The 25,826-nt window shown below is 40.5% G+C and overlaps 1 protein-coding gene across 5 annotated transcripts in view; it reads left to right on the top strand.

Annotated features, from left to right (window-relative positions):
* The window catches only part of METAP1D (methionyl aminopeptidase type 1D, mitochondrial), a 69,814-nt gene that overhangs the window by 4,175 nt on the left and 39,813 nt on the right, over positions 1-25,826 (top strand). The window contains exon 2 of one of the 5 annotated variants that reach the window (XM_081814178.1): positions 18,331-18,523. The exons of 3 other annotated variants lie outside the window; for them this stretch is intronic. In XM_081814178.1, coding sequence (XP_081670304.1) covers positions 18,358-18,523 — 166 coding nt within the window. In that variant the 5' untranslated portion in view covers positions 18,331-18,357. Of the gene's footprint in view, positions 1-16,257; positions 16,662-18,330; positions 18,524-25,826 lie in introns of those variants that run through there. One more of the 5 variants, XM_081814179.1, reaches the window with a different exon arrangement.

Here is a 25,826-nt window from a genome sequence, read left to right as displayed (position 1 = left end):
TTTTGTATCTTTGGGGTAAATACCCAGTAGTGCAATTGCTGGATCGTAGGGTAGCTCTATTTTCAACTTTTTGAGGAACCTCCATACAGTTTTCCAGAGTGGCTGCACCAGCTTGCATTCCCACCAACAGTGTAGGAGGGTTCCCAAGAAGGGGATTGATTTAATGAATTCTAGAGTCTACCCGAGGCTGTAAGTTTCCTAAGGACATGGACCCTGTCTATTTCATTTATTTCTGGGTCCATTATTATTATAATGAATAATCTAGGATGTAGAAGTAAAAAGAGAAGAGGCTGATAGTTTGGGGGGATAAGGAGTTCTAAAATGAGAATTACTAGCAAGGTCAAAGAACAGGTATAGTGGGAATGAAGAGTGAGAAAATTGAAAGGTTTGAGGGTAGTCTGCAGTTTCATGATGGAGGTGACTTCTGAATGGGCGCGTATAGTTTTTAATTTAATTGGAGGCAGCAGTGTAATACATTTAACAGTGCAAAATATATAATGGGGCTCTGAGAATAAGAGGAAGGAAAGCTCATTTGGAGGGGGAGTGCTCACTTCCAGAATGGAGCACTCTGTTGAATTGCGCCTTGATAGATGAGTCAGGTGGTCAGCAGGGAGCCTGGGGGTGGGGCCATTCCTAAGGGGATAAGGCAGGGCAGTGGTGGGAAAACCACGAGGATACAGGAAAAATCAAGACATGGCTCGAGGGCTCTGGAATGGAATGTTTGGCTAGAGCTGAGCATTTGTGTAGGGGAGTTATAGGAGATGATTAATAATATAGGTTAGGGCCAGGTCGTGGAGAGCCCTGAGGGCCACCTGAGGGTCTGTCTTATGGGCAGCAGAGTTTTTTGACAAACAAGTGAAGTGGGGTCTCTGTTCACATGTACTGTTGGTGGTGGTCTGGATGTATTGGAGAGGAAAAACCATTGCAGGTCAGTTAGGAGGTAGTGGCAGAAACAGAGAAATGAGGGCCTGAACAAATGCAGTGACCACAGGAAGGAAGGGGAGAGAGGGATGCAGGAGGAATGATGCAGGGGAGAAATCCACAGGCTATGGTGGTTAAAAGGGGACTTACAGGAGGAGAGGAGTTGCCAAAGCAGAACAGGAATTGGCAGAAACCAACAGCCTAGTCAGGAAAAGAGAGGCTCAGGAGGAAGTTTCTAGATGGCTCAGTAAAGGTCAGTGAATTTGGCCACAGGAAGTCATGGTGACTTAGACCAAAATTTTAGCAATGGAAGGAACTGATGAAAAGTGATGGTGGTGGCTCTAGAGAAGTATGGAGGCCTGTAGTTTTTTTTTTTATACAACTTTATCAAAATATAATTCACAGACCGTACAGTTCACCTATATAAAGTGCACAGTTTGGGGCGCTTGGGTGGCTCAGTCGGTTAAGCCTCCAACTTTTGGTTTCGGCTCGGGTCATGATCTCAGGGTCATGAGACAGAGCCCTGTGTCAGGCTCTGCGCTCAGCTCGGAGTTTGCTTGAGATTCTCTCTTCCTTTCCCTTTGCCCTTCCTGCTTGTGCTCTCTCTCTCTCAAATAAATAAACAAATCTTTAGGGAAAAAAAAAAAAGAAAGGGAAGGAGCAAAGTTCTGTCCACTGAGAAGGCCCACTCTCATTAATGTGAGAACACTAACAGCAGTGAGCTCACCTGCTCACCTAGCAGATCTTGGCTTTGAAATGCCATTTTCCTCTTCAGAAAGAGAGAGAGAGAGAGAGAAAGAGGGAGGGAGGGATGAGGAGGGGAGGAGTGGGGAGGGAAAAGCCAACAAGGCTCTTTGGAGAAATGGCTGATTCCAGAGCTGTGGCTGAGATAACAGATGAGCTTCGAATATCTTGTTCCAGAAAGTAATCAAAGAATGAAGTATAATCAAATAAGGAGGAGGACATGTAATGTAAAACACAGAAGCCAGGGCGCCTGGGTGGCTCAGTTGGTTAAGTGTCTGCTTTTGGCTCAGGTCATGATTCCAGAGTCCTGGGATCGAGCCCCACATTGGGCTCCCTGCTCAGCGGGGAGTCTGCTTCTCCATCTGCCCCTCACCCCACTCTCGTGCTCTCTCTCTAATAAATAAATAAAATCCTTAAAAAAGTAAATAAAACATAGAAGCCAGCATGAACTGGGCTCCCACCAGCCAAGTCAGGGACAATGTAAGGACCAAAATAAATTATAGGAACAGATTATAATCCACTCAATAAAATGGGAACTAAATAAATGAATTGGAAGTTTAATGAAAAACTGACAGGTGCTATAAGATCTGCACATCACTTCTGTGATATCCCTACCAAAGATACAGAACCTGAAATAACCATGAGCAAACATCAGATAAACCCAAACTGAGGGACATTCTACAAAATAACTGGTCTGCTGTCCTCAAAGGTGTCAAGGTCATGAAAGTCGAGAAAAGACTGACAACTGTTCCAGTCTGAAGGGGACAAAAGAAACAAGGCAACCAGATGTAAGCCCTGATCCTAATTAAACTGGATCCCTTTGCTATAAAGGGCATTTGGGGACAAGTGGGAAAACTTAGAGTCTGAGAATTAAATGGTGATAATGTATTGATATTAATTTTCTAATTTTGATGATTATATTCTGGCCATGTATACTAATGTTCTTGTTCACGGTAAATATACATTAAAGAGTATGTGGTGATGGTTCATCAAGTCAGCAATTTATGCTCAAATAGTTCAAGGAAAAAAGGTCTTTGTATTTTTATATTTCCTACTTTTCTGTTAAGTTTGCAATTGTTTAAAAAACAAAACAAAACAAAGAGGAATGCAGCCCACCAGATCTGTTGCATGTCTCAATCTCCCAAAAATTGGGTTTTAAATTCAACCCCCGTCCAAGGCAGCTATTTGTGGGGAGGGGACCTCAAACCTCACTGAATCATGTGCTCAGTGTGCATTTCATTGTCTGTAAATTGTACATCACTTTTTTCATCTAACTTTATCCTGTGTCTTCCTCTAGCTGCCCATTTCTCAACTCCACTTCTGAGCAAAACTTCAAAAACAGTCTACGCTCCATTTTTAATTCCTCTCCTCTTAATCTCTCTTAAATTACTTTTTACAAGTAGATCCTATGACTCCATCACTTCTCTCGTTAAAAAAACAACATCCAATCACTAAATCCCAAGAGCCCTTATGCTATGAGAACTACCAGCAACACCTGACATAGTTAACTACCTCCTCCTCCTTCAAACACTTTCATCATTTGGCTTCCAGACACATCATCCTCCCAAGCTATCCTTCTCAGTCACACTGGCTTCCTTAATGTTCCTTGAACACATCCAGCACATTCTGCACTTGCCATTCTTCTGCGTGTTAACACTCTTCCTTGAGCTATCTACACTGCTCACAAATTCATTTCTTTTTTTATCTACTCAAATGTCACCTTTGCAGTAGGACCTAATCACCCTGTATTTTCTCCATAACACAAATTACTATCTTTCATGTATTTATGTCTATTTCTCATAACCAGAGTGTAAGCTCCATGAAGACAGGATGGGGGAGAGGCAGAGGGGGAGGAAGAGAGAGAATCTCAAGCAGACTCCCCACTGAGCGCAGAGCCCACCCCAGGGCTGGATCCCATGACCCTGAGATCATGACCCCAGCCAAAACCAAGAGGTGGCCGCTCAACCAACTGACTACCCCAGCGCCTCTAGTTTCTTCATTTTTAAAATCAGGATGAGACAAGTACCAACCTTACTGGGCTCCTATGAGGATTTAAGAAATAATGCCTGACAGTGGTATTAGTCACCTATTGCTGTGTTAACAAATTATCCCAAACAACAAGCACTTATCATGTCACAGTTCCTGAGGGCCGGGAACCTGGGCGTGACTTAGCTGGGTGCCCCTGGCTCAGGACCTCTCAGGAGGCTGCAGTTGAGCTATTGGCTGGAGATACACTCATCTCACAACTTGACTGGGGCTGGAAGACCCGTTTCCAAGCTCATTCACATGGCTCACAGCAGGCCTCAGTTACTTGTGGAGACTTCATGTTTTTGCCACCTATGTCTTTACACGCAGGACTGCTTACAACATGGCAGCCTGCTTCTTCTAGAACTGGTGATTTGAGAAAGAGAGAATCAGAGTGCCCATGACAGAATCCACAGTCCTTTATAACCTAATCTGAGAAGTGACTTCCATCACTCCTGCCATATGCTGTCAATCACACAGAACAGCACAGTGTGGCCGACCAGGGTATGAATGCCAGGAGGCTGGGTCATTGGAGACCATCTACCATTGGCTCTTAGCACAGTGCATGACACATAATAAGCCCTTACTAACTATCTGTAGTGGTAGTATTAAGGTATTATGAAGATATATAAAGAAGAAAAAAGTCACTTACAGTCTTATCATTTTGATAGAAAGAGTAGGCGTTCCTAGGGTGCCTGGGTGGCTCAGCTGGTTAAGCGACTGCCTTCGGCTCAGGTCATGATCCTGGAGTCCCGGGATCGAGTCCCGCATCGGGCTCCCTGCTCGGCGGGGAGTCTGCTTCTCCCTCTGACCCTCCTCCCTCTCATGCTCTCTGTCTCTCATTCTCTCGGTCTCAAATAAATAAATAAAATCTTTAAAAAGAAAAAAAAGAAAGAGTAGGCGTTCCTAAAACGATTTTTTCCTAAGAAGGGCTACTAGTAATACAACCATGATTTTAAAAAACTTCTACCACATCCACAGAAAAAGCTTAAAAATTACTGAAATATTAACTTAGGAAAATTAACCTTGAGGTCCTTTTATCTCTCATACTTGGAGTCTCTATAGCACACTCTTGTTTATCCTTTCTTGTTTATCCTTCTCTTAGGCACTGTGATAATTCTGAATTTGGGGCATCATACTCTGTCTCTGTCATTAGTAAGTTTATGATTTTCCTATAAGATCGAATAAAAATAGGTCAGGGATGAAAAGAACACCCTTACCATACTCGCTGCCAACTGGCTGATGCGGCTGAAAATCAGCCCCTCTAGGAATTGATATTTCAAAAGACAGCTCCTCTGTTGTCTTCTGTCATTTCTCCCCTACTTTATGCTCTGTGAATAGCAGCTGTTCAGGGCATTGCTGAGCAATCAGAAAAGTGAGTGAGCGACACAGCAGGAGAAGGCTGGGGCAGAGGGAGGTGCTGTTCTCTGCTGATAGCGGCAGTAAGTGGGCAAAACGACAAATAGCACTATGATGGCCTGTTGGGAAGCATGTGAAAGATTATCAATTACCTGGATTAAAAAAAGGAAAGCAGAAAGCCCGCACACGTCTCTTTCAGCAGTCACTTTTCAGCAAAGCCTTCTAGCTCAGGGGACGAGGAGACAGTGCACGTTAAAGAAAAATCACAGCTGCCACGGAGAGTCTTCAAAGTCGGCTCAGGTGGATTGGTCCTTTGTGCTAGCTCCTTTTATAAGGGTCAGATTTATTTTCTATTACTGTTTTCTACTTTAATGTTACTGCTTTAATCATTAAACTACCACCAGTTCCTTCAGGCAATAGGAAGTGATTGAAGATTTAATGAGATTCATATTGCTTATGCTTAAATGTTGATGACTTCCTCCATGCATATTAATCATTCCTGACCTTGATCTTAAATTTCTTCCCAGTACAAATTCTCATCAAGCATATCTACTAGATCCCTCAGTGTTCACCAAATACCTAGTTTGTTTCCAGAAGTACAGTAACTCTAATGTTCAGTGTGTGTCTGATTTTTCAGTACCCTTGCTTGGTTTGTCTTTCAGTTCTTACTATGACTGTAAATCTGGAAAATTTATGGGGAGAAAAATCGGCAACTCTTAACAGGGGATTTAGCCGAGTTTAAAAGACTGTTCTGTTCAGCAGACCTTGAACATGCCTTAATTGGCTGTCTAGGTCAGTATGGCCAACTGACAACTCTCAGACCCCATCCAGGCCACAGAGCGTTTCTAGTGGCTTCTGTGTATGCACTCCGGCTGTCGAGCAGCAGGACTCGGCCTCTGTCTCCTGCTTTGGTGGCCCCATCCTTTAGTTCAGGCCTACCCCCTCCTGCCACAGAGGCCTGGGAAACCCTGGCTGGCCACCTGGTCTCCTCATGCCCAGCATCCTTGCATCTGCACCCCCACCCTTGCCCTAATTATCCCCTCAGCCACTTCGGCAGATTTCCCTGAACTAGGACCCGGGGCAGGAGTTGTTCCAGTCAGTGTGTGAGAGGAGAGGTGGGAGGGCCAAGGAATCTGAGGGAAGCCAAAAGTGAGGGTGAAGGGATGTGGGAGAAAAAGAGGGAAAGGCTCACATCCCGGAAGAGAAAATAAATATGTAGGAACTTGAAGGTGAGGAGGCATAGAGATATAGTATGAGTGGGAAGAAGGTAAAAAGGTGAAAGGAGCTTGTGTTTGGTGATGCCACTTGGTAAGATGAGATACAAGAGGTAAATTTGCGTGTGAAAGAGGCCACATGGGAGAGAATAGAAGAGAAAATAGGGAGCAAAACTACAGCTCTGCTTGGCAGAGCAGGACCACACACATCATGGGGAAACATGGTCTGACAAAGCATTTCTTTCAGATTTGTGAGTGTATTTTTAAAAACACCAAAAAAAGTATTGTTATAAAAAAGTAAAACCACAAATAGATATACCCTTGGAAGATTACATTACATCAAGACTATTTTAGGATGTCCCAAATATGTAGTCATTTGATTCCGAAGCACGGCCTGCTTGCTGTCAGGTTGGTTTTTTTAAAGTGGCTCATCCCAACCAAGAAGTTGGACGGTATTGATTTTGAAGACTTAAGTGCTTACCATTTTTAAGAAACAAATAAATGGGAGTATTTTTTACATATAAATGCAAGTTTTTCATCTTTTTATCATCTGTGGATATCATTTAACTGAATAGGTGGGGAGATATCCATTTTGTGAAGTATATTTTTCGTATTTAATAATCAGAATCTTTATTTTAAAAAAACAACTTTAAAAAATAGCCAGAAAATTTCATACCTTTTAACTCAATTATTTAACTCTACTTCTAGAAATCTATATTCAGAAAATAACCAGAGATGTTGGCAAAGATTTAGTTTCAAAGAGTTCTATGACGGTATTGCTTATATTAGCAAAGAACTGGAAACACTAAATGTCCAATAAAATAGAGGAATGATTAAGCATATTATGAGACATCTATAAGATGAGAGGAACTGTGATACAGTCATTCACCTACTTCCACACTGCAGTCAAGTGGCCTTTTAAAAAGCACCCTGAGGGGCACCTGGCTGGCTCAGTGGAGCATGTGACTCTTAATCTTGGGGTTGTAAGTTCGAGCCCCACATTGGGTGTAGAGATTACTTAAAATGAAAATCTTTTTTAAAAAATTAAATAAAAAGCACACTGGGTCATTTCACTCCCCCTTACAACCTCTTGTTGGCTTCCCATTTTACTATCATGAAAATCCTGACCTCTAATGCCCACTGGCCTTGTCTTATCATCTCAACTCTCCAGTCCCTCCACTTCAGTCTACTGGCCTGCTTTTCAGGTGTTCTAATACCCTAAACCATTGCCTCCTTAGGATCTTTGTATATGCTGTTCCCTATACTGAGTTGTTCTTTCCCCACTCTTACCTAGCTAAAGCCTGCTCATTTTTGAGGTCTTAGCTTCATCAGAGGGATTTCCTGACTCCCTCTGCCACTCTCACACTCTACCCTCTAGTATATTCTCTCAGTGCTTCTCCTTTATAACACATATCACATTTTATTTTTTTTAAAGATTTTATTTATTTGAGAGAGAGAATGAGTGGGGGGTGGAGGGGTAGAGGGAGAAGCAGGCTCCCCACTGAGCAGGGACCCAGACATGGGACTCGATCCTAGGATCCTGAGATCATGACCTGAGCTGAAGGTAGATGCTTAACCAACTGAGCCACCCAGGCACCCCTCTTTATTGACTTCTGAAATGAATTTTGATGCATTTTGGCCAGAAATATTGCCCTGGTATGTGTCAGATTTTGTTTAATTTTACTTCAGTTTCATAATTTCTTCTGTAGGGGTAGCCCTCATCTAATTTTCCTTCCTTTTCCTTTACCCAGACTTGTTGAATGGTTCTCAGGTCTTACCACCTCTGATATGATGAAAGCTAAGGGGTCTCAAGTTTTTCTGCAAATCTTTTTATTTTTCTGTTAAGTCCTAGGTAGGATAACAGTGTTAATCTTTGGGGTTTTGATGGTTTTTTTAAAGACTTGTTTGTTTTTTAAAGATTTATTCATTGATTTGAGAGAGAGAGAGTGCACACACAAGTAGGGGGAGGGGCAAAGTGAGAGGATCTCAAGCAGACTCTGCACCAAGCACGGAGCCTGACTTGGGGCTTGATCACACGATCCATGAGATCACGACCTGAGCTTGAAGCCAAGAGTTGGACGCTCAACTGACTGAGCCACTCAGGTGCCGCACAGTGTTAATCTTTGAAAACGGATTTACCCATGAATCACATTTTGTCCATATTCCTTGTTCTCTTTTTGCTTACTTTACTTTCTTTTGCCCTAATACTTCATACCTGGTAATTTCACTGGTCAGGAATCTATCACTTACAGTGCATGGGGCTTCAGTGATAAAGAAGACCTAGTCCCCACTTTCAGGGAGCTTACAATGTAGTAGAGAGTATAGACAGATATGAGGGTATTGGCATAACACATGTTAAGTGCTGTGATGGGGTAAGCACAGAGTCTGTGAAGCACAGCAGCAATGCACCTACCCCGGTCTTAGGGGATCAAAGCAGACTTCCTAAAGAAGGTGTATTTAAGAGGAGACCTGAAGGATAAATGATAGTGAAGTGAAAGAGTATTCAAGGTAGAGGAACAACATGTACAAAGACCTAAAAGGGAAAGAGCCTATTATGTTGAAGTAGATGAGAGTCCTGGTACAAGGGTCAGGTTTTAAGTGGTGAGGTGTAAGAGGTAATCAGATCCAGATCATAAGAAGTTTGTAAAGTACATGTATTTGGTAGATTGCAAAAGGCTACAAATTCTTCCCCTTTCTGTATGTATGTTATTTTGTAGTATGACTTCAAAGACCTTCCCATCAAAAGATCAACTTTTGTTTCTCTACCCTTTGAATCTGGGCTTGGCCGCCGTGTAAGTTCTTTGGCCAATGGGATGACCTAAGCAGAGGCTTGAAAAGTACTGGTATATTGGAGTTTACTTTCCTTCTCCTGGGAACCCTCTGATCACCATATATGAGTGCCGCCAAGCTCTCCTGTTGGATGATGGGAGACACATGATTGAGTCTTCACCATCTCCCAGTTAATGCTGAGCCAACCTTCAGACATGGGAATGAGGTCATCTCAGTCTTAGCAGAGCCCCTAGATTACCACAGAGATCAGCTGAGCTTGCCCAGACCAGAAGAACTACCCAGCCAACCCACAGAGCCATGAGAAATAAAGTTTGTTGTCTTAGAGCACTCATTCTTGGGGTACTTTGACAAAGCAAAAGCTAACCAACACAAGTAATGATGTTTAGGTTTTATCAATAATGGCAGTTAGGAAGTCAAGTGAGAAATCATAAGTGAGGAAGTGACCTGTTCAAATTTGCATTGGTATAAAGATCCCACTGGCTTCAGGGAAGAGAATGATTTGTAGGATGATGACTTTAGAAACTGAGAGAACAGTAGGGAAGTAGTTGCAGCTGTTTGGGGTAAAAGATTATAGTGGCCTGGACCAGGATAGTGGGGGTGGAGAGAAGTGAATGGTTTTAGTAGATATTTGTGTGGTAGACTCACAGATTGGTTATTGTTTGGATTTGGGGATGGTGGTGATGGAAAAGGATAAGTTGTGGGTGACCCACTGATTTCCAGCTTCAGTTTTGGGCAATTGAGTGGATTATGGTGCCATTCATTGGGAACACTGGAGTAGGGACCAGGTTTGGAGGAGAATATGATCAGTCTAATTTGGGACATGTTGAGTCTGAAGTGCCTGGAGACAGCCAAGTAGAGATTCTAGTAAACAGAGGAGATAAACAGATAAGGAGAGTTCTAGGGAGGGATTTGGGTTAGAGATGCGGATTTGGATGTCATGAACATGTGTTGACAATATAAGCTCCCTAGGGGCAGGTGGTAGATTGTCAAGAAAAGGAGTGAGAATGGGACCCTAAGGAAAACTGATTTGTAAGGGGTGATCAGGGAAGGGAAGCCTGCAAAAGAGGATGAGGAGTAGCTAGAGGGGTAGGAAGCCTTTATAGTTAGTTTCTATTTAGTTAATTCTTTAGATAAAGTGTCATCAGATAATGAGGTAAGTTTCCAGATTCAATATGGTTGACTTATCTTCTCAGGACTAACCCTGTCTTTTCAAATGCTCTCTAGACACCCTCACATAAGGTCCTGCTACTACTTCACATTCAGTAAATCCAAAGCCAAATTAAGTCTTCCCCAGACCAGAACCAACTCATCCCCTCCACCTTGGTGCTCCCTCTTTCTGTTAATGGCACCCCTGTCCTCAGAGTCATCTTTGACTACTCTCCCCTAATCTGTATATATTTAATCAATTGTCAAGTTCTGTAAATTATATCTCTGCAGTCTCTTGTGTCCATCCCCTTTCGTACATTGCCTAAATTACCACAGAGGTTTAATCCCTCACTACTTCTCATCCATCCTCTTGCAATAACCTCCTAATTGTACCGTATCCTGATTCCCCATTCCAATCCTTGTTACCCTTTTCATTTCTCTAAGAAGTCATTTCTAATATTGGCATTCCCCTACTGAAAAACTTTAATAATTTGTGGAATTAAATCTAAACTCTTTACCCTAAGCACTTTAAATCTTTTGGAGTATGGTCTTATTCTACCCTTCCAAAATAAACATACTTTAAAAAAACTAGACCACTCAACCCTTAATGTACCCTGGGCTTTCATAACTCTATACTTTTCTAGTGTGCTAGTCCCGTCCCTTTCGTTTTTGTCAAAATACCTTCTATATATCAAGTACTATGTCAGGCACCACCTTCTCTATTGGGCCTCTCTTGATCTTCCCCAATAGTTGTGATCTTGTCTGTCCGCCTCCCCTCCTCCCTCCCTTCCTTTTTTCCACCAATATTGGAACCCCACCAGCTGGAGTTAAGTTGCAGAAAGCTGAGGTCACTCCAGCTATTTCAAGTAGAAATGCCTTTAGTGTGGGAATCGGATGTTCCTAATTGTTGGGAGGTGAAAGAAACAGCCTGTAGGCTGGGCCTGCAGGAACAACGTAGGCAACAGCTCCCAGAACCGACCCAGCAAGGGAGCAGGTTGGACTAGCCTACCATGGCAGCTAAGCTGCCACTGCTTCCGGCTGCTTCTCACAAAGCTAATATGGGACAGCAGAATGCTGCTCAGAAAAACCTAACGTTTCCACAAGTACGCTTCCCAGCAGAAAAAAGAATAGCAGAAGCAATAGGAACGAGGCCTTCACCACACTTCCCCCTTCAAATATCCCACGAATGCATCTAATTGGTAGAGCAAAATTCAGATGTAGAACCTCTATGTAGAGGAGTCTGGGAAATGTAGTTTTTAGCAATCCAGTCTCTGCAGTACAGAAGACCACTTAGAAAGAGGTTGGAATGGGATGAGAATGGATGGGATGAGATGGAATGAGTCCATCTTTTCTTCCATAGTCACTTACTGTGAGTCATGAGCTGTTATAATTGTAATGATTTTCACACTAACCTTGGCATGCTACTGGATTATCGAGACTGCTAGGGCAGGAAATGTGTATAAGTAATTCATAATCACCTCTCTCCCTCCCCAGTACATACACAAGAGGGTAAGAACTAAATAACTATTTGCTAAATGAGTGAAATTTAGTCATCTTGCCAAGAGTAGCATTAATACTCGGATACAAGGGAGAACCTTTTAATATTAACCCAAGACAAGATAAGGTGGTAATTAGAAGGGAGTATAAAAAAACCTCCAAGGGAAAATTCAGGGTTTTTATGTAAAAAATAGAGATTTAATTGAGAATCCACTACACTTGTGATGAGCACTGGGCGATGTATGGAAGTGTTGAATATTATACACCTGAAACTAATATCACACTGAATGCTAAGTAACTGGAATCTAAATGAAAACTTAAGAAAAAAAGAGAATCTTGCTATAAATAACTCCTTCCCAGCATTGAAGAGAGCCTGTAAATGGTCCTGGTGTCATTGAATACAAGGAAGTGTCCTATGGAGGAGATGCAGTTGCTATTGAACACGATGTTTGGAATGAGAAGATTCAGAATAGTAAATAAAATTGAGACCTATACATTTGTGTCTGCTTATTATGCAGATGACCTACTGTGATGATTAAGATACGAAAGCAGAAAAGCTTTAAAAAGGTTATTATAAAATATGTGCATCTGGGAAATGAGAGGACCTTTCATGCCACAGATGGCAAAGGTGATCAACTGGACTTCATGGCTATGGACACATTTATGAGAATGCAAGGGTTCCAGTAATGAATTACAGTCGGAGTTTGAAGGATATCTGTCATATTAAGGTACAACAAATAAGATAAATTGTATTAGAAGTCTTTCCTTTATCTAAGCCTCACTTAAGAGACACTTGCATGTTGTACAGAGGTAGCAAACAGGAGACTGTAGGAGTGGTAACTTTAGCTCTGGTTGTAACTTGTCATGTGACCTTAGGCATGTCTCTTAGTTGGTAGCTGATGGCTTTAGGCTTTAGACTCCTTTCTAATCTATCTATCTATCTAATCTATGATCTATTCATTCCCCAAAGCTAACTATCCTCTGGAGTTAGAGATCAGGCTATGTCAGTGGTTCTAAACTTCAGTGTGTATTAGAATCACCTGGAGGGCTTGTTGAAAGCTGAGCTCCACCCAACTCCCAGAATTTATATTTCTTTCTCTTTCTTTCTTTCTTTCTTTCTTTCTTTCTTTCTTTCTTTCTTTCTTTCTCTCTCTCTCTCTCTCTCTCTCTCTTTCTTTCTTTTTTAAGAGAGAGAGAGGCGGGGGAGGGGCAGAGGGAGAGGGGGAGAGAGAACCTTAAGCAGGCTCCATGCTCAGCATGGAGCCTAACATAGGGCTCAATCTCATGACCCTGAGATCATGACCCGAGCTGAATTCAAGAGTCAGATACTTAACTGACTGAACCACCCAGGCGCCCCTCAAAATTTGTATTTCTGGTGAGTTCCCAGGTGATGCTGATGGAGCTAGTCTGAAGAAGCACACTTTGAGAACCACTGCAATGTCAACATGTCCAAAATGGACCTTACCATCTTAGCCCAAGAAGTCTGCTCCTCTTCCTCTTTTCCCTGTTTGGGTTAATAACTCCAGCATTCACCCAAGGTCCTAGGCCAGAAACGTGGGGGAAGTAGAGAAGGGAGTAAGCAATTTCTAGACTCTCACTCATTTCACACAGCCACTGTGGATGCTGTAGTTACTGCCTCCTGGGTGACTTCCCAGTCAGGGCCACATCACTTGTCCCCTTCTGTACTGCAGTAGCCTTTTTTTTATTTCCTTGCCTCTAATCTGCCCCTAACCCCAGCCCACCCCAATCAATCCATTCTCCAGATATTTCTAAAATTTAAATATGATCATGACTTTTCTTTGCCCAAGGCTTCAATGTCTTCCCCCACTTTTAAAAAAATATTTTATTTATTTCAAGAGAGAAAGAGGGGCGCCTGGGTGGCTCAGTCAGTTAAGCATCTGCCTTTGGCTCAGATCATGATCCCAGGGTCCTAGGATCAAGAACCGCATCGGGCTCCCTGCTCAGCAGGGAGCCTGCTTCTCCCTCTCCCTCTGCCTACAGCTCCCCCTGCTTGTGCTTGTGCTCTCTCTCTCTGTCAAAAAAAATCTTTAATAAAAAAAGAGAAAGAGAGAGAGAGCATGCACAAGTAGGGGAGGGGCAGAGGGAGAGAGAGAATCTCAAGCAGACTCCACACTGAGCGCAGAGTCCGATGCGGGGCTTGATCCCAGGACCCTGAGATCATGACCTGAGCCGTACTCAAGAGTTGGATGCTCAGCTGACTAAGCCATCCAGGAGCCCCTGTCTTCCCCCAGTTCTTAAGATAAAATTCAAACTCCTTATCTTAGAACACAAAGCTCTTTGTATTTTGACCCTCAGCCACCTTCTCTAATCTTGTGATGGACATTCTTCCCTCAAGCCATAGCACCTATAGATTTTACAAAGACTACTTTCTGCGTGAAATGCATATCCCACCACTGATACTTGTCTAATACATTTCTGTTCATACTTTCGAATTCAGCTCCATACACTTTGATTTATATGCACCTCCTCCTGGTTCAACAGCATCCTGATCACAACCGTGGGTTAATCAGTTTATCTTTATTTTTCCTTCTAGATGATAAAGTACTTGAACATAGGGATTCCTTGTTAGTAGGTGTGGAGTGGGGCCTGGAAATCTGCATGTTCAAACTCCTTGGGGGATTCTTCATGCTCAACAAACTCCTTGGGGGATTCTGTAGGCTTAGACCTCAGTTTGAAGTGGTTTCTAAGATCTCCTTCACCTCTGAAATATCAAACCTTTTTCTTCGTGCATTTTAACTGGTGTTGTGGCAGGGGAAAAAAAGCTTTTGGGTTGTTGATGAAAAAAAAGCATATGTAATCTTCTTTAGTATAATAAGGAAGCTTATTATACTGAAATACAGGGTGAGGTAGATAAGTAAAAATAAGATAAATACCCTTATTTAAGAGTGTTTCCTTGGGGCGCCTGGGTGGCTCAGTTGGTTAAGCGACTGCCTTCGGCTCAGGTCATGATCCGGGAGTCCTGGGATTGAGTCCCGCATCGGGCTCCCTGCTTGGCAGGGAGTCTGCTTCTCTCTCTGACCTTCCCCTTCTCATGCTCTCTCTCTCTCAAATAAATAAATAAAATCTTTAAAAAAAAAAAAAAAAAGAGTGTTTCCTTAATGTGTTCAGCTTTTTATTCATTAACTCTAAAACTACTGTTGAGGACCTGCTATGTGCCAGATACTGTTCTAGTCATTTGGAGTGCATCAATGGACAAAACCAGCAACAGTCCCTACCATCAAGGAGCTTGCATTGAGAGGCAATAAATAAATAAGGAAATCACAGAGTATTTTAGAAGGTGATAAGGACTATGGAGAAAATGGAAAGGGTGGACTTTCTTTTATTTTTGTCAGGACTTAGTAATAAAGTACTAGAGGTAAGAGTTTATTTAATTGGAGCTATTTAAATAAGCTATACTTTAAAAGGCAGGATTTAACCTGTACCCCATCAGAAGAGAGCTGAAGATTTGCAAAATTCAAGACTGGTTTTCTTTTATAATGGACAATAACTGGCTTTCCCATTTTGTCCTTGGGAGAGAAGTAATTTAGGGAATCGATTCCAAGAAGTCCTAGATAAATTAGGTGATATAAATGTTTTATTACTGTAAAGAGAAAGGGAAAAAGAATTAAGCCATGAACCAGTAAAGAGAAGTTTGTGTTTTATACTAATCTACGAGACTGATTTAATTTTATTATTTAAAAAACTTTATTCCAAACCTCTTTTCTTATCTCCCTCACTTCCCCATTTTTAAATTCTTGTTTGTTTGGATTTTCATATTTAGGTAAACAGCATTGGTCCTTTCAGGATTGTATGAAAGTCTCATCCCATGGATGAGAAAGCATAGGACTTTAGCTTTACTTATCTCTCAGGGGTGCTCAGAAGAAAGAGAAACAGGCTGGTTCTGTGGGGAAAATCTCTTATCCATCTTTACTCTCAAATAACTTAATCAAAAGATCTAACGTTTCACTGTAAACAGTCTTAAAAGTCAAATTAATGTCACCTGCAGAGTTCGCTAAAAGAGTGATGAGCATTGTTTCGCACAGCAGTTGAAACTGTTTGCAGAGTCCTCCCACAATGAAAGACTTTTCGTGCTCTCCTCAAATACTAGAACTGTGTGGTAATTCTGATGACTGTCAGTTCCTGTGGGGTGTTTACACAAAGGTACTTTTAAATGAAGAGTCATTTTTAGAGCAATTAGAACAGAGGCTAGACAGAGAATAGCTGGCTCAGGGGCCTGGCAGGTCGGGGTTAAGGTTTATTGACAGGACAGGGTCAGGCCTCTGCTCTGCCGCCATTGCCCCTCATACCTGCCCCCCGGATACCCTCAAGACCTCAGCCGGCCTTGGCTCCCTGCCATAGGCCAAGCCCCCATGCAGAGTGGGGAGAAGAGAAAGAAGAAAGGAGGAAGAGAAGGGGGAAGTCCTGCAGAAACATGACAGTTTGCTATTAAAATGCAAGTTTGGGAATTATCTGTGTATATTTTTTGGGCCCAGATGTTGTGTCCCATTAGGGAGGAGAAATTTTAAAACATACAAAGAATTGTCTGTTCTTTCAGCTTTGTAGTTTGCCAATATTGCATCCTGAAGAAAGAAATTGCTTGGCCAGAGTAGTCTTTTCATTTCATTTTTCAGTTTTGAGTTACAGGTTCCTGGCAAGCTCCCTGACCACTACTCTTACCTGGTGGCGCCTATAGTTCATCAAATTTAGACAGGCAGACTACCTGGATCCAGGCCCAGATGAACTGTTGTGACTGATAAACATGATCCCGCCCTGCCCCCATGCATGCGCCTGCTTTTCCCTTTAAAGGAATCTAAGACTTGGAGTCCCTGCGTCCCCAAGGGAGCTCGAGAAAAATGTGTTCCGGTATTCAGGGGTTTGGAGTTTGCCCTGTGGTTTTCTGTGCTGCATCTCTGCTTGCCCAGAGGCTGGTGAACATCCCAGCAGTGCCCCACTTCTCCGATGTTGGTAATTAATGCAGGGAAAATTTTTTGTTTTTAATAAAAACAAGCAAAGACATCTATCAGTACCCACAGTCAAGGCAGAATTTGTTTGACATCTTGTGATTGCTGCTTACAAAAAGAGTGACAGCAGTTATTAAACAAATATGAGAAGATGCTGTTTATTGGTAGTTTTCAGATATCCTAAGAATAGTCTTCTAACATTACTGCTTTTGCTTGCATGAGTCGAAAATTGTCGAATGAACAGAATCATTAATTTTTGAAATCTGGGTTGTATTAGATTTAGAGTAATAATAAAAATTCAGGTATTAAGCAAATGTATTATTTTTTAGCTGTGCAATATACTAGGGGCTTTTCCTTTCATTAGACCATATTTCGAACATTTGTTTTTATGATTGCAGGGGGAGTATTAGCATTCAATGTAATTAAACTTAATTGCATTTTCTATGTGAATTATTTTTAGTCTCTTTTTAAAATGCATTTATGATTCTTTTTCTCTATACTAGCTATTCCTGTAGGTTTGCCTTGATAAAAGATTGTGGAAAAATTGTCTATTTGCTTGGAAGCAGTCAGAAGGCATGAATTTGATTTAAATTTAATTTAGAAGTTTTTAAGTGAAACTTTGGAATATAGTCAAATAGGAAAAGCATGAAACTGTTCAGCAAATGAAGTTTTGGTTCTTATGTCATATTCATGTGATATAAGAAAAATAATCTCTCTCTGGCCTATGTTATCCTATTTGGGAAGTGTTACAATAATTTTAGCCCCTGACCTAACCAGATGATGTGGAAGCAACAGATCACATATTTCTATAGGCACTCAGTGAGGGTGGAGTTTGCTGGGAAGGCAGGGAAGAGAACTTCTTGGGGTGTGATTATAGTCTGTATCTTGATAGATATTTGGTTACACAGCTGTATACATTTGTCAGAACTCATCAAATGATATGCTTAAGATTTGTGCCTGTCATAGTATGTAAATTTTACCTCAAAATACCAAAAAAAAAAAAAAAAAAAAAGGACTTCTAAACACATATTGACATCTGGTTAATAATATGCATGTTGAAATTTGGGGGAAAGGGTTACTGAGCTTTGAAACTTACTTTGAAATACACTCCCTGCCACAGAAAGATAAATGGTGGAATGTTTAGAAGTGTGGTAAAGAGCAAATATAGTAAAATGTTAATTGTAGAATCTAGGCAGTATGATTGGTTACCTTAAAATTCTTTGAACATTTTGGTATGTTTGAAAATTTTCCTAAAATGTTGGGGGGTGGTGAAAATGAAGGTACTGGTTTTTGCTCAATAAAGGATCTGTGTACCTCCGTGTTTTTTTTTTAATTTATTTTTTTTTAAAGATTTTTATTTATTTATTTATTTGAGAGGGAGAGAATGCGAGAGAGCACATGAGAGGGGGGAGGGTCAGAGGGAGAAGCAGACTCCCTGCCGAGCAGGGAGCCCGATGTGGGACTCGATCCCGGGACTCCAGGATCATGACCTGAGCCGAAGGCAGTTGCTTAACCAACTGAGCCACCCAGGCGCCCTGTGTACCTCCATTTTTAATTCTAATCCCCACCCCCATTCCAGATCAGACCACTTGGATTAATACCAAAAGCGGAGAGGGGTGTGAATGTAGCCATTTAGATAAATAGAAAAATGTCCCACCTCATACTTTCTCCAGTTACCTTTTGAAAGGCCATTACCAAGCATGGAAGCCAAGGGTGTCCTTACAAAAAAGAAGAACTCTGAGAAATCCAAACCATGCAACCCAACCAGTGACCTCTCTGGGCAGATAAGAAGAATTGGCCTCCAGAACCCTAACCATGGGGAAGGACATGGCCTCCTGACACATAATCTTCACCAATGGCAAGCAGGTGACTCCCCTGCTATATACCTTATATCAAGGCCCTATCAAATGAAAATGGGCTTTCAGTTTTAGCCAAATCCCAGGGATTTGGCCAAGAACACCTCTATTTCATCAGAATGCCAGACTAGCTCTTATATCCTGATAGAGCCCTCTTTTTAAAGATATTTTATATGGGCCTTTGGCAGTACTTATGTTGTGTGTGTATATGTGTTTTAATCTTGAAGGGTCAAAAGTGTAAATTGGTTCTGGTGGAATTGATATATTCCGTATGATACTATATTTTTAAATGTGGCTGTGTTGCTCAATTGGTGTTTAAACAGTAGACTAGACAGGCAAGACTTGAGAGGCTCAAAGATCTCAACTCTTTCAGGGTCTCAAAGTGAACTCTGGCCAACTAATTTATCTCCATTCTTTAATTTTCTCATTTGGAAAGTAAGAAATGAAACCTGACACAAAATGCCCAGTCAGTGATCCTCAAACTCTAATTTAGTTTGTAAAAATCATTTACGTAAGAAACTTCAATGTGTGTAAAAATCATTTAGTTTGTTAAAAATGAGATTCCAGCTTCCACACCTGGGTTTTCTGAATCAGTAGGTCTGGGACAGAGCTCAGAAATCTGCATTTTAATAAACATCCAATGTGATACTGATGCAATTATTGGACCACATGAGAATCGGTATAGATGTATTTTGGTGGGTCTTAACTGATAGAATCTTATGGGTTTTTTTTTTTAGGTTTTTCTTGGAAAAATTTTAAATATACACTAAAGTAGAGAGAATAGTGTAATTAACTTCCATGGACCCATCACCCAACCACAACAATTTTGGTTCATTTCTATATTCATCTACTTCTCCTCCACAGATTATTTCTGGAAGCAAATCTTAGGTATATCATTACATTAATAAATATTTTAGTAGGCAACTCTAAAATATTAAAATATAAGTATTCTAGAAATATATCATTATTAAATCTTATAAAATTTGAGAATTCTTTAGTATCAAATATGTGAGTGCCTACATTTCCTTGATTGTCTCTCCTTTTTTTCACAATTGATTTGTTGAAATCAGGGACCAAACACAGTCCACACATTGCATTTGATTGATGTGTCTCTTTAATCTTTTAATCTGTAGGTTCCCTCTCCCTCTTTCCCCCCCACCTTGTGATTTATTTGTTGAAGAAACCAGTTCATTTGTTCTGTAGATTTTCTCGGTCTAGATTTTCTGATTGGATTCCCATGATGTCACTTACCATTTTTCTTTCCCTGTATTTCCTATAAACTGCATCACTTCCATCATGGAGTTTGACCAGATTAAAGTTCATTTTGGGGGCAAAAATACATCATAGGTGGTATCATATGCTTCCATTGCGAGGCACATGTTTCGTTGTCTCTCTTTGCGAGATCCGTTATTTCCTAGGGAAGGCTCCGTATTTTAACTTAGTAAGTAGCTGGTGGAAGAACCTTCTCCCTCTCATCATGGATTTTTCATTTTCTAAGTTAGGCTTTTGAAGTGTTCCCAGTGAACCCGTAGCTGCCGACTGAGACACTGTTTGCTACCAAAAGCAGAAAGGCTTTCTTGCATTCACGTCTTAGTCTCATTTTCACAATGTAGTAATCTTTAAAATGTGTCCTAGTGCCTACAACACTTATTTCAGTTTCTGAGACTTACTCATCTTAATGAGTGGATGACCACACAATTGAGTAAAAAGTTTGGGGCTCTGTAATGAAACCACAGTTGCAGGCAGGGTGACCCCGGCATAAGTACAAGTGAGTCAGAGCCACCAATTCTGTACCTCATCCCATCCTGAGGCAGATGAGATGAGTTCTTAATCCTTGTATTTATCTATTTTGTCCCGAAAGCAAGCGTGAGATTTCTGGATCGGGGCAGACGATTTTACTCAAAGCAGTAAGTGGTTACTTACATCCCATTGTTCTCCTTCAGAGCAATGTGAAGAATGCTGAAATCATTCCAGGGTTCATTCCTTCATTCAATAAATGTACTGATTGTCCACTTTATGCCTGACACTGGGTCAGCACTGGGGTAGCTAGCTGATAAACACTAGAGAAATCCCAACCTGGCACATAAAACCACATATCTCTGAGCCTAGGGTTAGCCATCAGATGTCATCTTGTACTTACAGATAATATGTATGGATGCATATGTATGTGTGTATATATATATATGTATATGTATATTTGATTTTATATATATAATTTTATACACATATAGGCAAATATATGTGTGTATTATTTGATTTTTTCCTTCTGACTTACATTTACTTTTCAAAAAATCAGTTTCTTCATTTTTAATTTATCTACATATGTCATTTGTGGTGAAGTTTGCGGGAGGTTTTCTCATTTCCAGCTTTTTAGGTAGCGAATGAAGTAACTGTATTTTATGCCCACTGTGGATAGTTTGCTTATGTGAATTGAGCCTGAGACGGCTTAAGATTCTCTCTCTCCCTCTCTCTCTCCCTCTAAAAAGAAAAAAAAATTGAAGCCATGGTGGAAAATTAGTTTCTTAGGGGTGAAGAAGGAAGGACAGTGGTTGTCTTTAAATGTCTATTATAGATAGACAAATTCATGTCAATAATTTAAGAACATTAAAAACATATTCTCACTTGATTCTTGATTTTCTCATAAACTTATCATGATTAGTATTTACTTTAATCATGTATTTATTGTTAAAGGAACTCTATAAGTCATTCTTAGTCTTCTAGATACAGCACAGCCTGAACAAAGATGGAAAATAGAAGAGTAAGAATTCAACAGGAAGTGTGTGATCAAACCATAACAAACCAGGAGAAGTTCAATAAACTCCACAGAGAATGTATCACCTTTAAAAGTACAGTTTACTGGGGTGGCTGGCTGCCCCAGTTGGAAGAGCATGCAACTCTTTTTTTTTTTAGAGCTATTGCATGGGGTGGGGAGGGGAAGGTGGGGATGAAAGGGGCAGAGGGAGAAGGAAAGAGAGAATCTTAAGCAGGCTCCACGCCCAGCATGGAGCCTGACGTGGAGCTTGATCTTACGACCCTGAGATCATGACCTGAACCGAAATGAAGAGTCAGACACTTAACCGACTGGGCCACCCAGGCACTCAGAATATGCAACTCTAAATCTCGGGGTCATGAGTGTGAGCCCCACATTGGGTATAGAGATTGCTTAAATAAAAACTTAAAAATAAATAAAAGTACAGTTTGCTATTGCCAATAATTGTACTCATTTATTCACTTTTAAAATATATTTAGATTTTAACAAATCCTTGAACTGTAAAAACTTCAACATCTTTTAGTTCTTGCCCATTTGTAAAATCTAAGCACAAACTTGCATAGGACCAACTGCCTATATTACAGTAAAGCAGAGATGGGGATTATGTTTTCTGGTCTTAGAGTCTGCTGGAGTATGGACATTTATGGCAAACATTTTCCAAAATAGCAGGTAAATGAAAAAATTATAGCCCACAAAAATAACTGCCTCAAACTCATAAACCCCAACTTCGTTCGTTTTTAAGCCTACATTAAAAAAAAAAAAAACATATTGCAGAGGTGGACATGAGCTAAAGCAGGCAAGAAGTAAGGGGATATATAGATGTGTGACACAACATTGCTGTCACGTTATAGGAGGCATATCCTGGAGAAAACCCCTGTCTGCATTCTTAACCCATGAACCCTGGCCCCAGCCTTCAGCATTCCCAGTTCAGATTCTTGATATGCTTCTGGCTTTGTAATAGAGTCGTGAGCAACAGTAATGTACTCATCAATTACCCTTCTGCCTTTTATCTTAAATTGGAGACACTGAAGTAACATCAATTAGCAAGAAATAGTCTGTTTCTTAATAAAACCTTTCATTTAACTTTCTCCTGCATTTGAAAATGAAAATATCCCTATATCTTGGCTGGCTCAGTCAGCAGAGCATATGACTCTTGATCTTGGGGTTGTGAGTTTGAGCCCCACGTTCGGTGTAGTAAATAAAATCTTTTTAAAAATAATAAAAAATAGAAATGAAAATATATTTAGCTTCTCCAAATATTTAATTGTATGTGATCCATTTGTTAAAAGATGTCTTAATTCCACAATTAATCACACACCCACATACATGTGTGTATGTATGTATATGTCAGACATCAAAAAATCTTCCTCTTGCTTAGTTTCAAGAAGTTGTTTTGAGGAGTAAATACTGAATGACAACTTAGAAATATTTTATCTTAAGGGCTTACCGTTTTCAAAAATCTGTAATTTAGAAATATTTCACTGGAAGGGAAGACTAAAGACATTGATAGTCATCTCTTCCTTCCCTAGAGCTTCGTATTTATGAAACAGATTATTAACAAAGGTGTAACTAAAATCATTGGAAAGGTCTACTGGCCCCAAAATATCTCCCCTCTGCACTGTTTAGGTTTGGAACCTAAAATTTCCAACTATTAGAATCATTCCTTTGGGTCAAGGGAATTTCCCCAAAAAGCCTTAGTTAGTTTATTTATTTATTTGACAGAGAGAGAGACAGCGAGAGAGGGAACACAAGCAGGGGAAGTGGGAGAAGGAGAAGCAGGCTTCCCGCTGAGCAGGGAGCCCGATGTGGGGCTCGATCCCAGGACCCTGGGACCATGACCTGAGCCGAAGGCAGACGCTTAACGACTGAGCCACCCAGGCACTCCCAAAAAGCCTTAGTTTAGTAAGAGTTATCATTCCTGTGTTTTGCTAAGGATGGATTATAAGGAATGAGTTGGTATGTTTTTAATAGTTTTGGTGAAGAGATGGAGGGGAGTGTAGGGATTCTTGGTGAGATATAAGGGAGACACTCACCAGCCAAGAGGACTTTAGGCTGTGGGAAAGGCAAAGCCCCGACTTCATAATTATGAAATGTCTGCTTCGGCAGCAGCCATATTTAAAACTGATAGTACTGTATTCATCTAAGTTGTAGAATGGATATGATAAGATAGACTATGTCATTCACGGACGCTTCTGTCTCTTTTTGAGCATAATGCCAGTGTGTGTGCAGAATAACTTGGCACCTTCACTTCCTCCACAGTCTGGAAGTAGAGTCCAGAAAACAGTCTAGTTGAATTCTCAGATGGGTTTTTGGCAAGAACACAAGGTGGCTTTATACAGTTTGTCTCTGATGGTTTTCACTGAGTATCTGAAAGAAAAGGGAGGATTTATGGACTCTCGATTAAAACAAGGAAGTAACCCAGTGACTTAAAGAGGCAACTTGTGGAATTTGAATCCTAAAATAAAAGCCCTCCCTCATTGACTTTTCAGCCATGGGAATAACCAGTTGCTTCATTGTGCTTTTTGTCAAAGTGCCTCAGCCATTTGGCCAGCCTGATGGTTACCTGCTGCCTCTTTTTCTAGCCTCTGTGTCCTTTGTTGTTGCCCGGCTGGTCAAACATATGTACTGGGGCCCTAGGGCACCAAGCATGCCCTCGGGGAGCTAAGTGCTGCCAGATGTGGGGAGCAAGGGTTGATTCACATGGCCATAATTTCCAATAGCTAATTTTACCTGTTTTCTTTCGGTTTTGGGTTTCTTTCCTAAAGAAAAATCCATTTGGAATTGGGTTTTACCTCCCTTTAAATTGCAGTCTTGTTAACTCTAATCTTCCAGCCCCACCCACCCCCACAATAAAAGTGTGAGAAGGATGGAGAAGATATGTGATATTAAGCCTGGATGATTAGTGTTTTTGCTTTATGATAAAAATAAGTAAAATGTTTCTGTTTCCTGGACTCTGACCAGTATTTTGACTTCAAAGTGAAGTGAAGTTTCATTGACTCAGTCTTTCACATAGAAATCATTTACATAGAAATATACAAAATTTTAGATCTGAATGTTTTAGATAGAAATTTTATCTAATCTCTGATTAAGAACACTGAATTTGAAAAAAAAAAAGAACACTGAATTTGGTTGGTCAAAGCTCTAGGTTTTTACTAGCTAATTCTGAAAACTGCTTAAGTAGAGGGAAAGAATCAAATCTTTAGCTTGATTTCATGTATGAACTGAACCTCAGGTTGACCAACTACTTTGATGAAAGGAAGTTTTTCTGTATAGAGGTATTCTTGCCAATGAATGAAGAAGGACTGATAAAATATCACCACTTGGCAAACCCCTAATGAATTAATGCATCTAGGCACTGACCATCAGTGGCTGCCAACATCCACTAAATACTCTTGCCAGAAAACCTGAACTTGAATCAAAATGAGTCCCTAGTTTTAATATCAGTCTCTAGGAAATATAAGGGACAGGGAAACAGTTAAATGACACCACTGAGTGAGATACAACTAGTGAATTCCAAAATATGGAGATGCTAGGGACAAAAATTCATTTCTTTAACAAATAAATCACATGGAAGGAAAAAAAAAGAGGAATTGATTAAAACACACATAAGAGACATGTCAATCAAATGAGATGGATAGACCTTATTTGGATCCTATTTTATTTATTTATGTATTTATTTATTTTAAGATTTATTTATTTGAGAGAGCATGAGCAAGCACGAGCAAGCGCACAGAGGGAGGGGCAGAGGCAGAGGGAGAGGGAGAGAGAGACTCCAGCAGACTCCTTGCTGAGCTCAGCACTGAGGTCAGAGCCCAACACGGGGCTCGATCCCAAGACCCCAGGATCATGACTTAAATGGAAACTGAAGAGTCGGTCACTTAACCAATTGAGCCACTCAGGGGCCCCTGGGTCCTATTTTAACAAACCATTTGTTTAATCTAAAAAAATTATATATATAATTTTATATATATTTATACAATATATATATATAATTGTCATATATATATGCCAAAAGGAGATTATCTGAAGACTGCCCAAATATTTGATGATATTAAGGAATTACTGTTAATTTTTTTAGGTGTGATAAGATTATTTTCTTAAATCATTAAAGAGAGTTTTCATCTTTTAGACACACATTCTGAAGTATTTAGAGATGAAATGATATAATGTCTGGGATTGGCTTACAAATAGTTCTGTGGGAAGGGAGGATGGTTATAGATAAAACGAGATCAGCATGAGTGGATAATGTTAAAGCTGGATAATGGGTATATGGAAGTTTGTTATACTAATGTCTACTTTTGTATATGTTTGAAATTTTCTGTAAATAAGAACTTTTAAAAAAATAGGCTTAGGTAGATGAATGGATAAAGAAGATGTGGTATATATATACAATGGAATATTATGCAGCCATCAAAAGGAATGAGATCTTGCCATTTGCAACGACGTGGATGGAACTGGAGGGTATTATGCTGAGTGAAATAAGTCAAACAGAGAAAGACGTGTATCATATGACCTCACTGATATGAGGAATTCTTAATCTCAG

This window comes from Leptonychotes weddellii, chromosome 3 (genome assembly GCF_054177405.1).
Source record: "Leptonychotes weddellii isolate Sample4059 chromosome 3, ASM5417740v2, whole genome shotgun sequence".
Lineage (NCBI taxonomy): Eukaryota > Metazoa > Chordata > Mammalia > Carnivora > Phocidae > Leptonychotes > Leptonychotes weddellii.
Note: the sequence above shows the minus strand (reverse complement) of the source record. Positions and strands in the feature narration are given on the sequence as shown.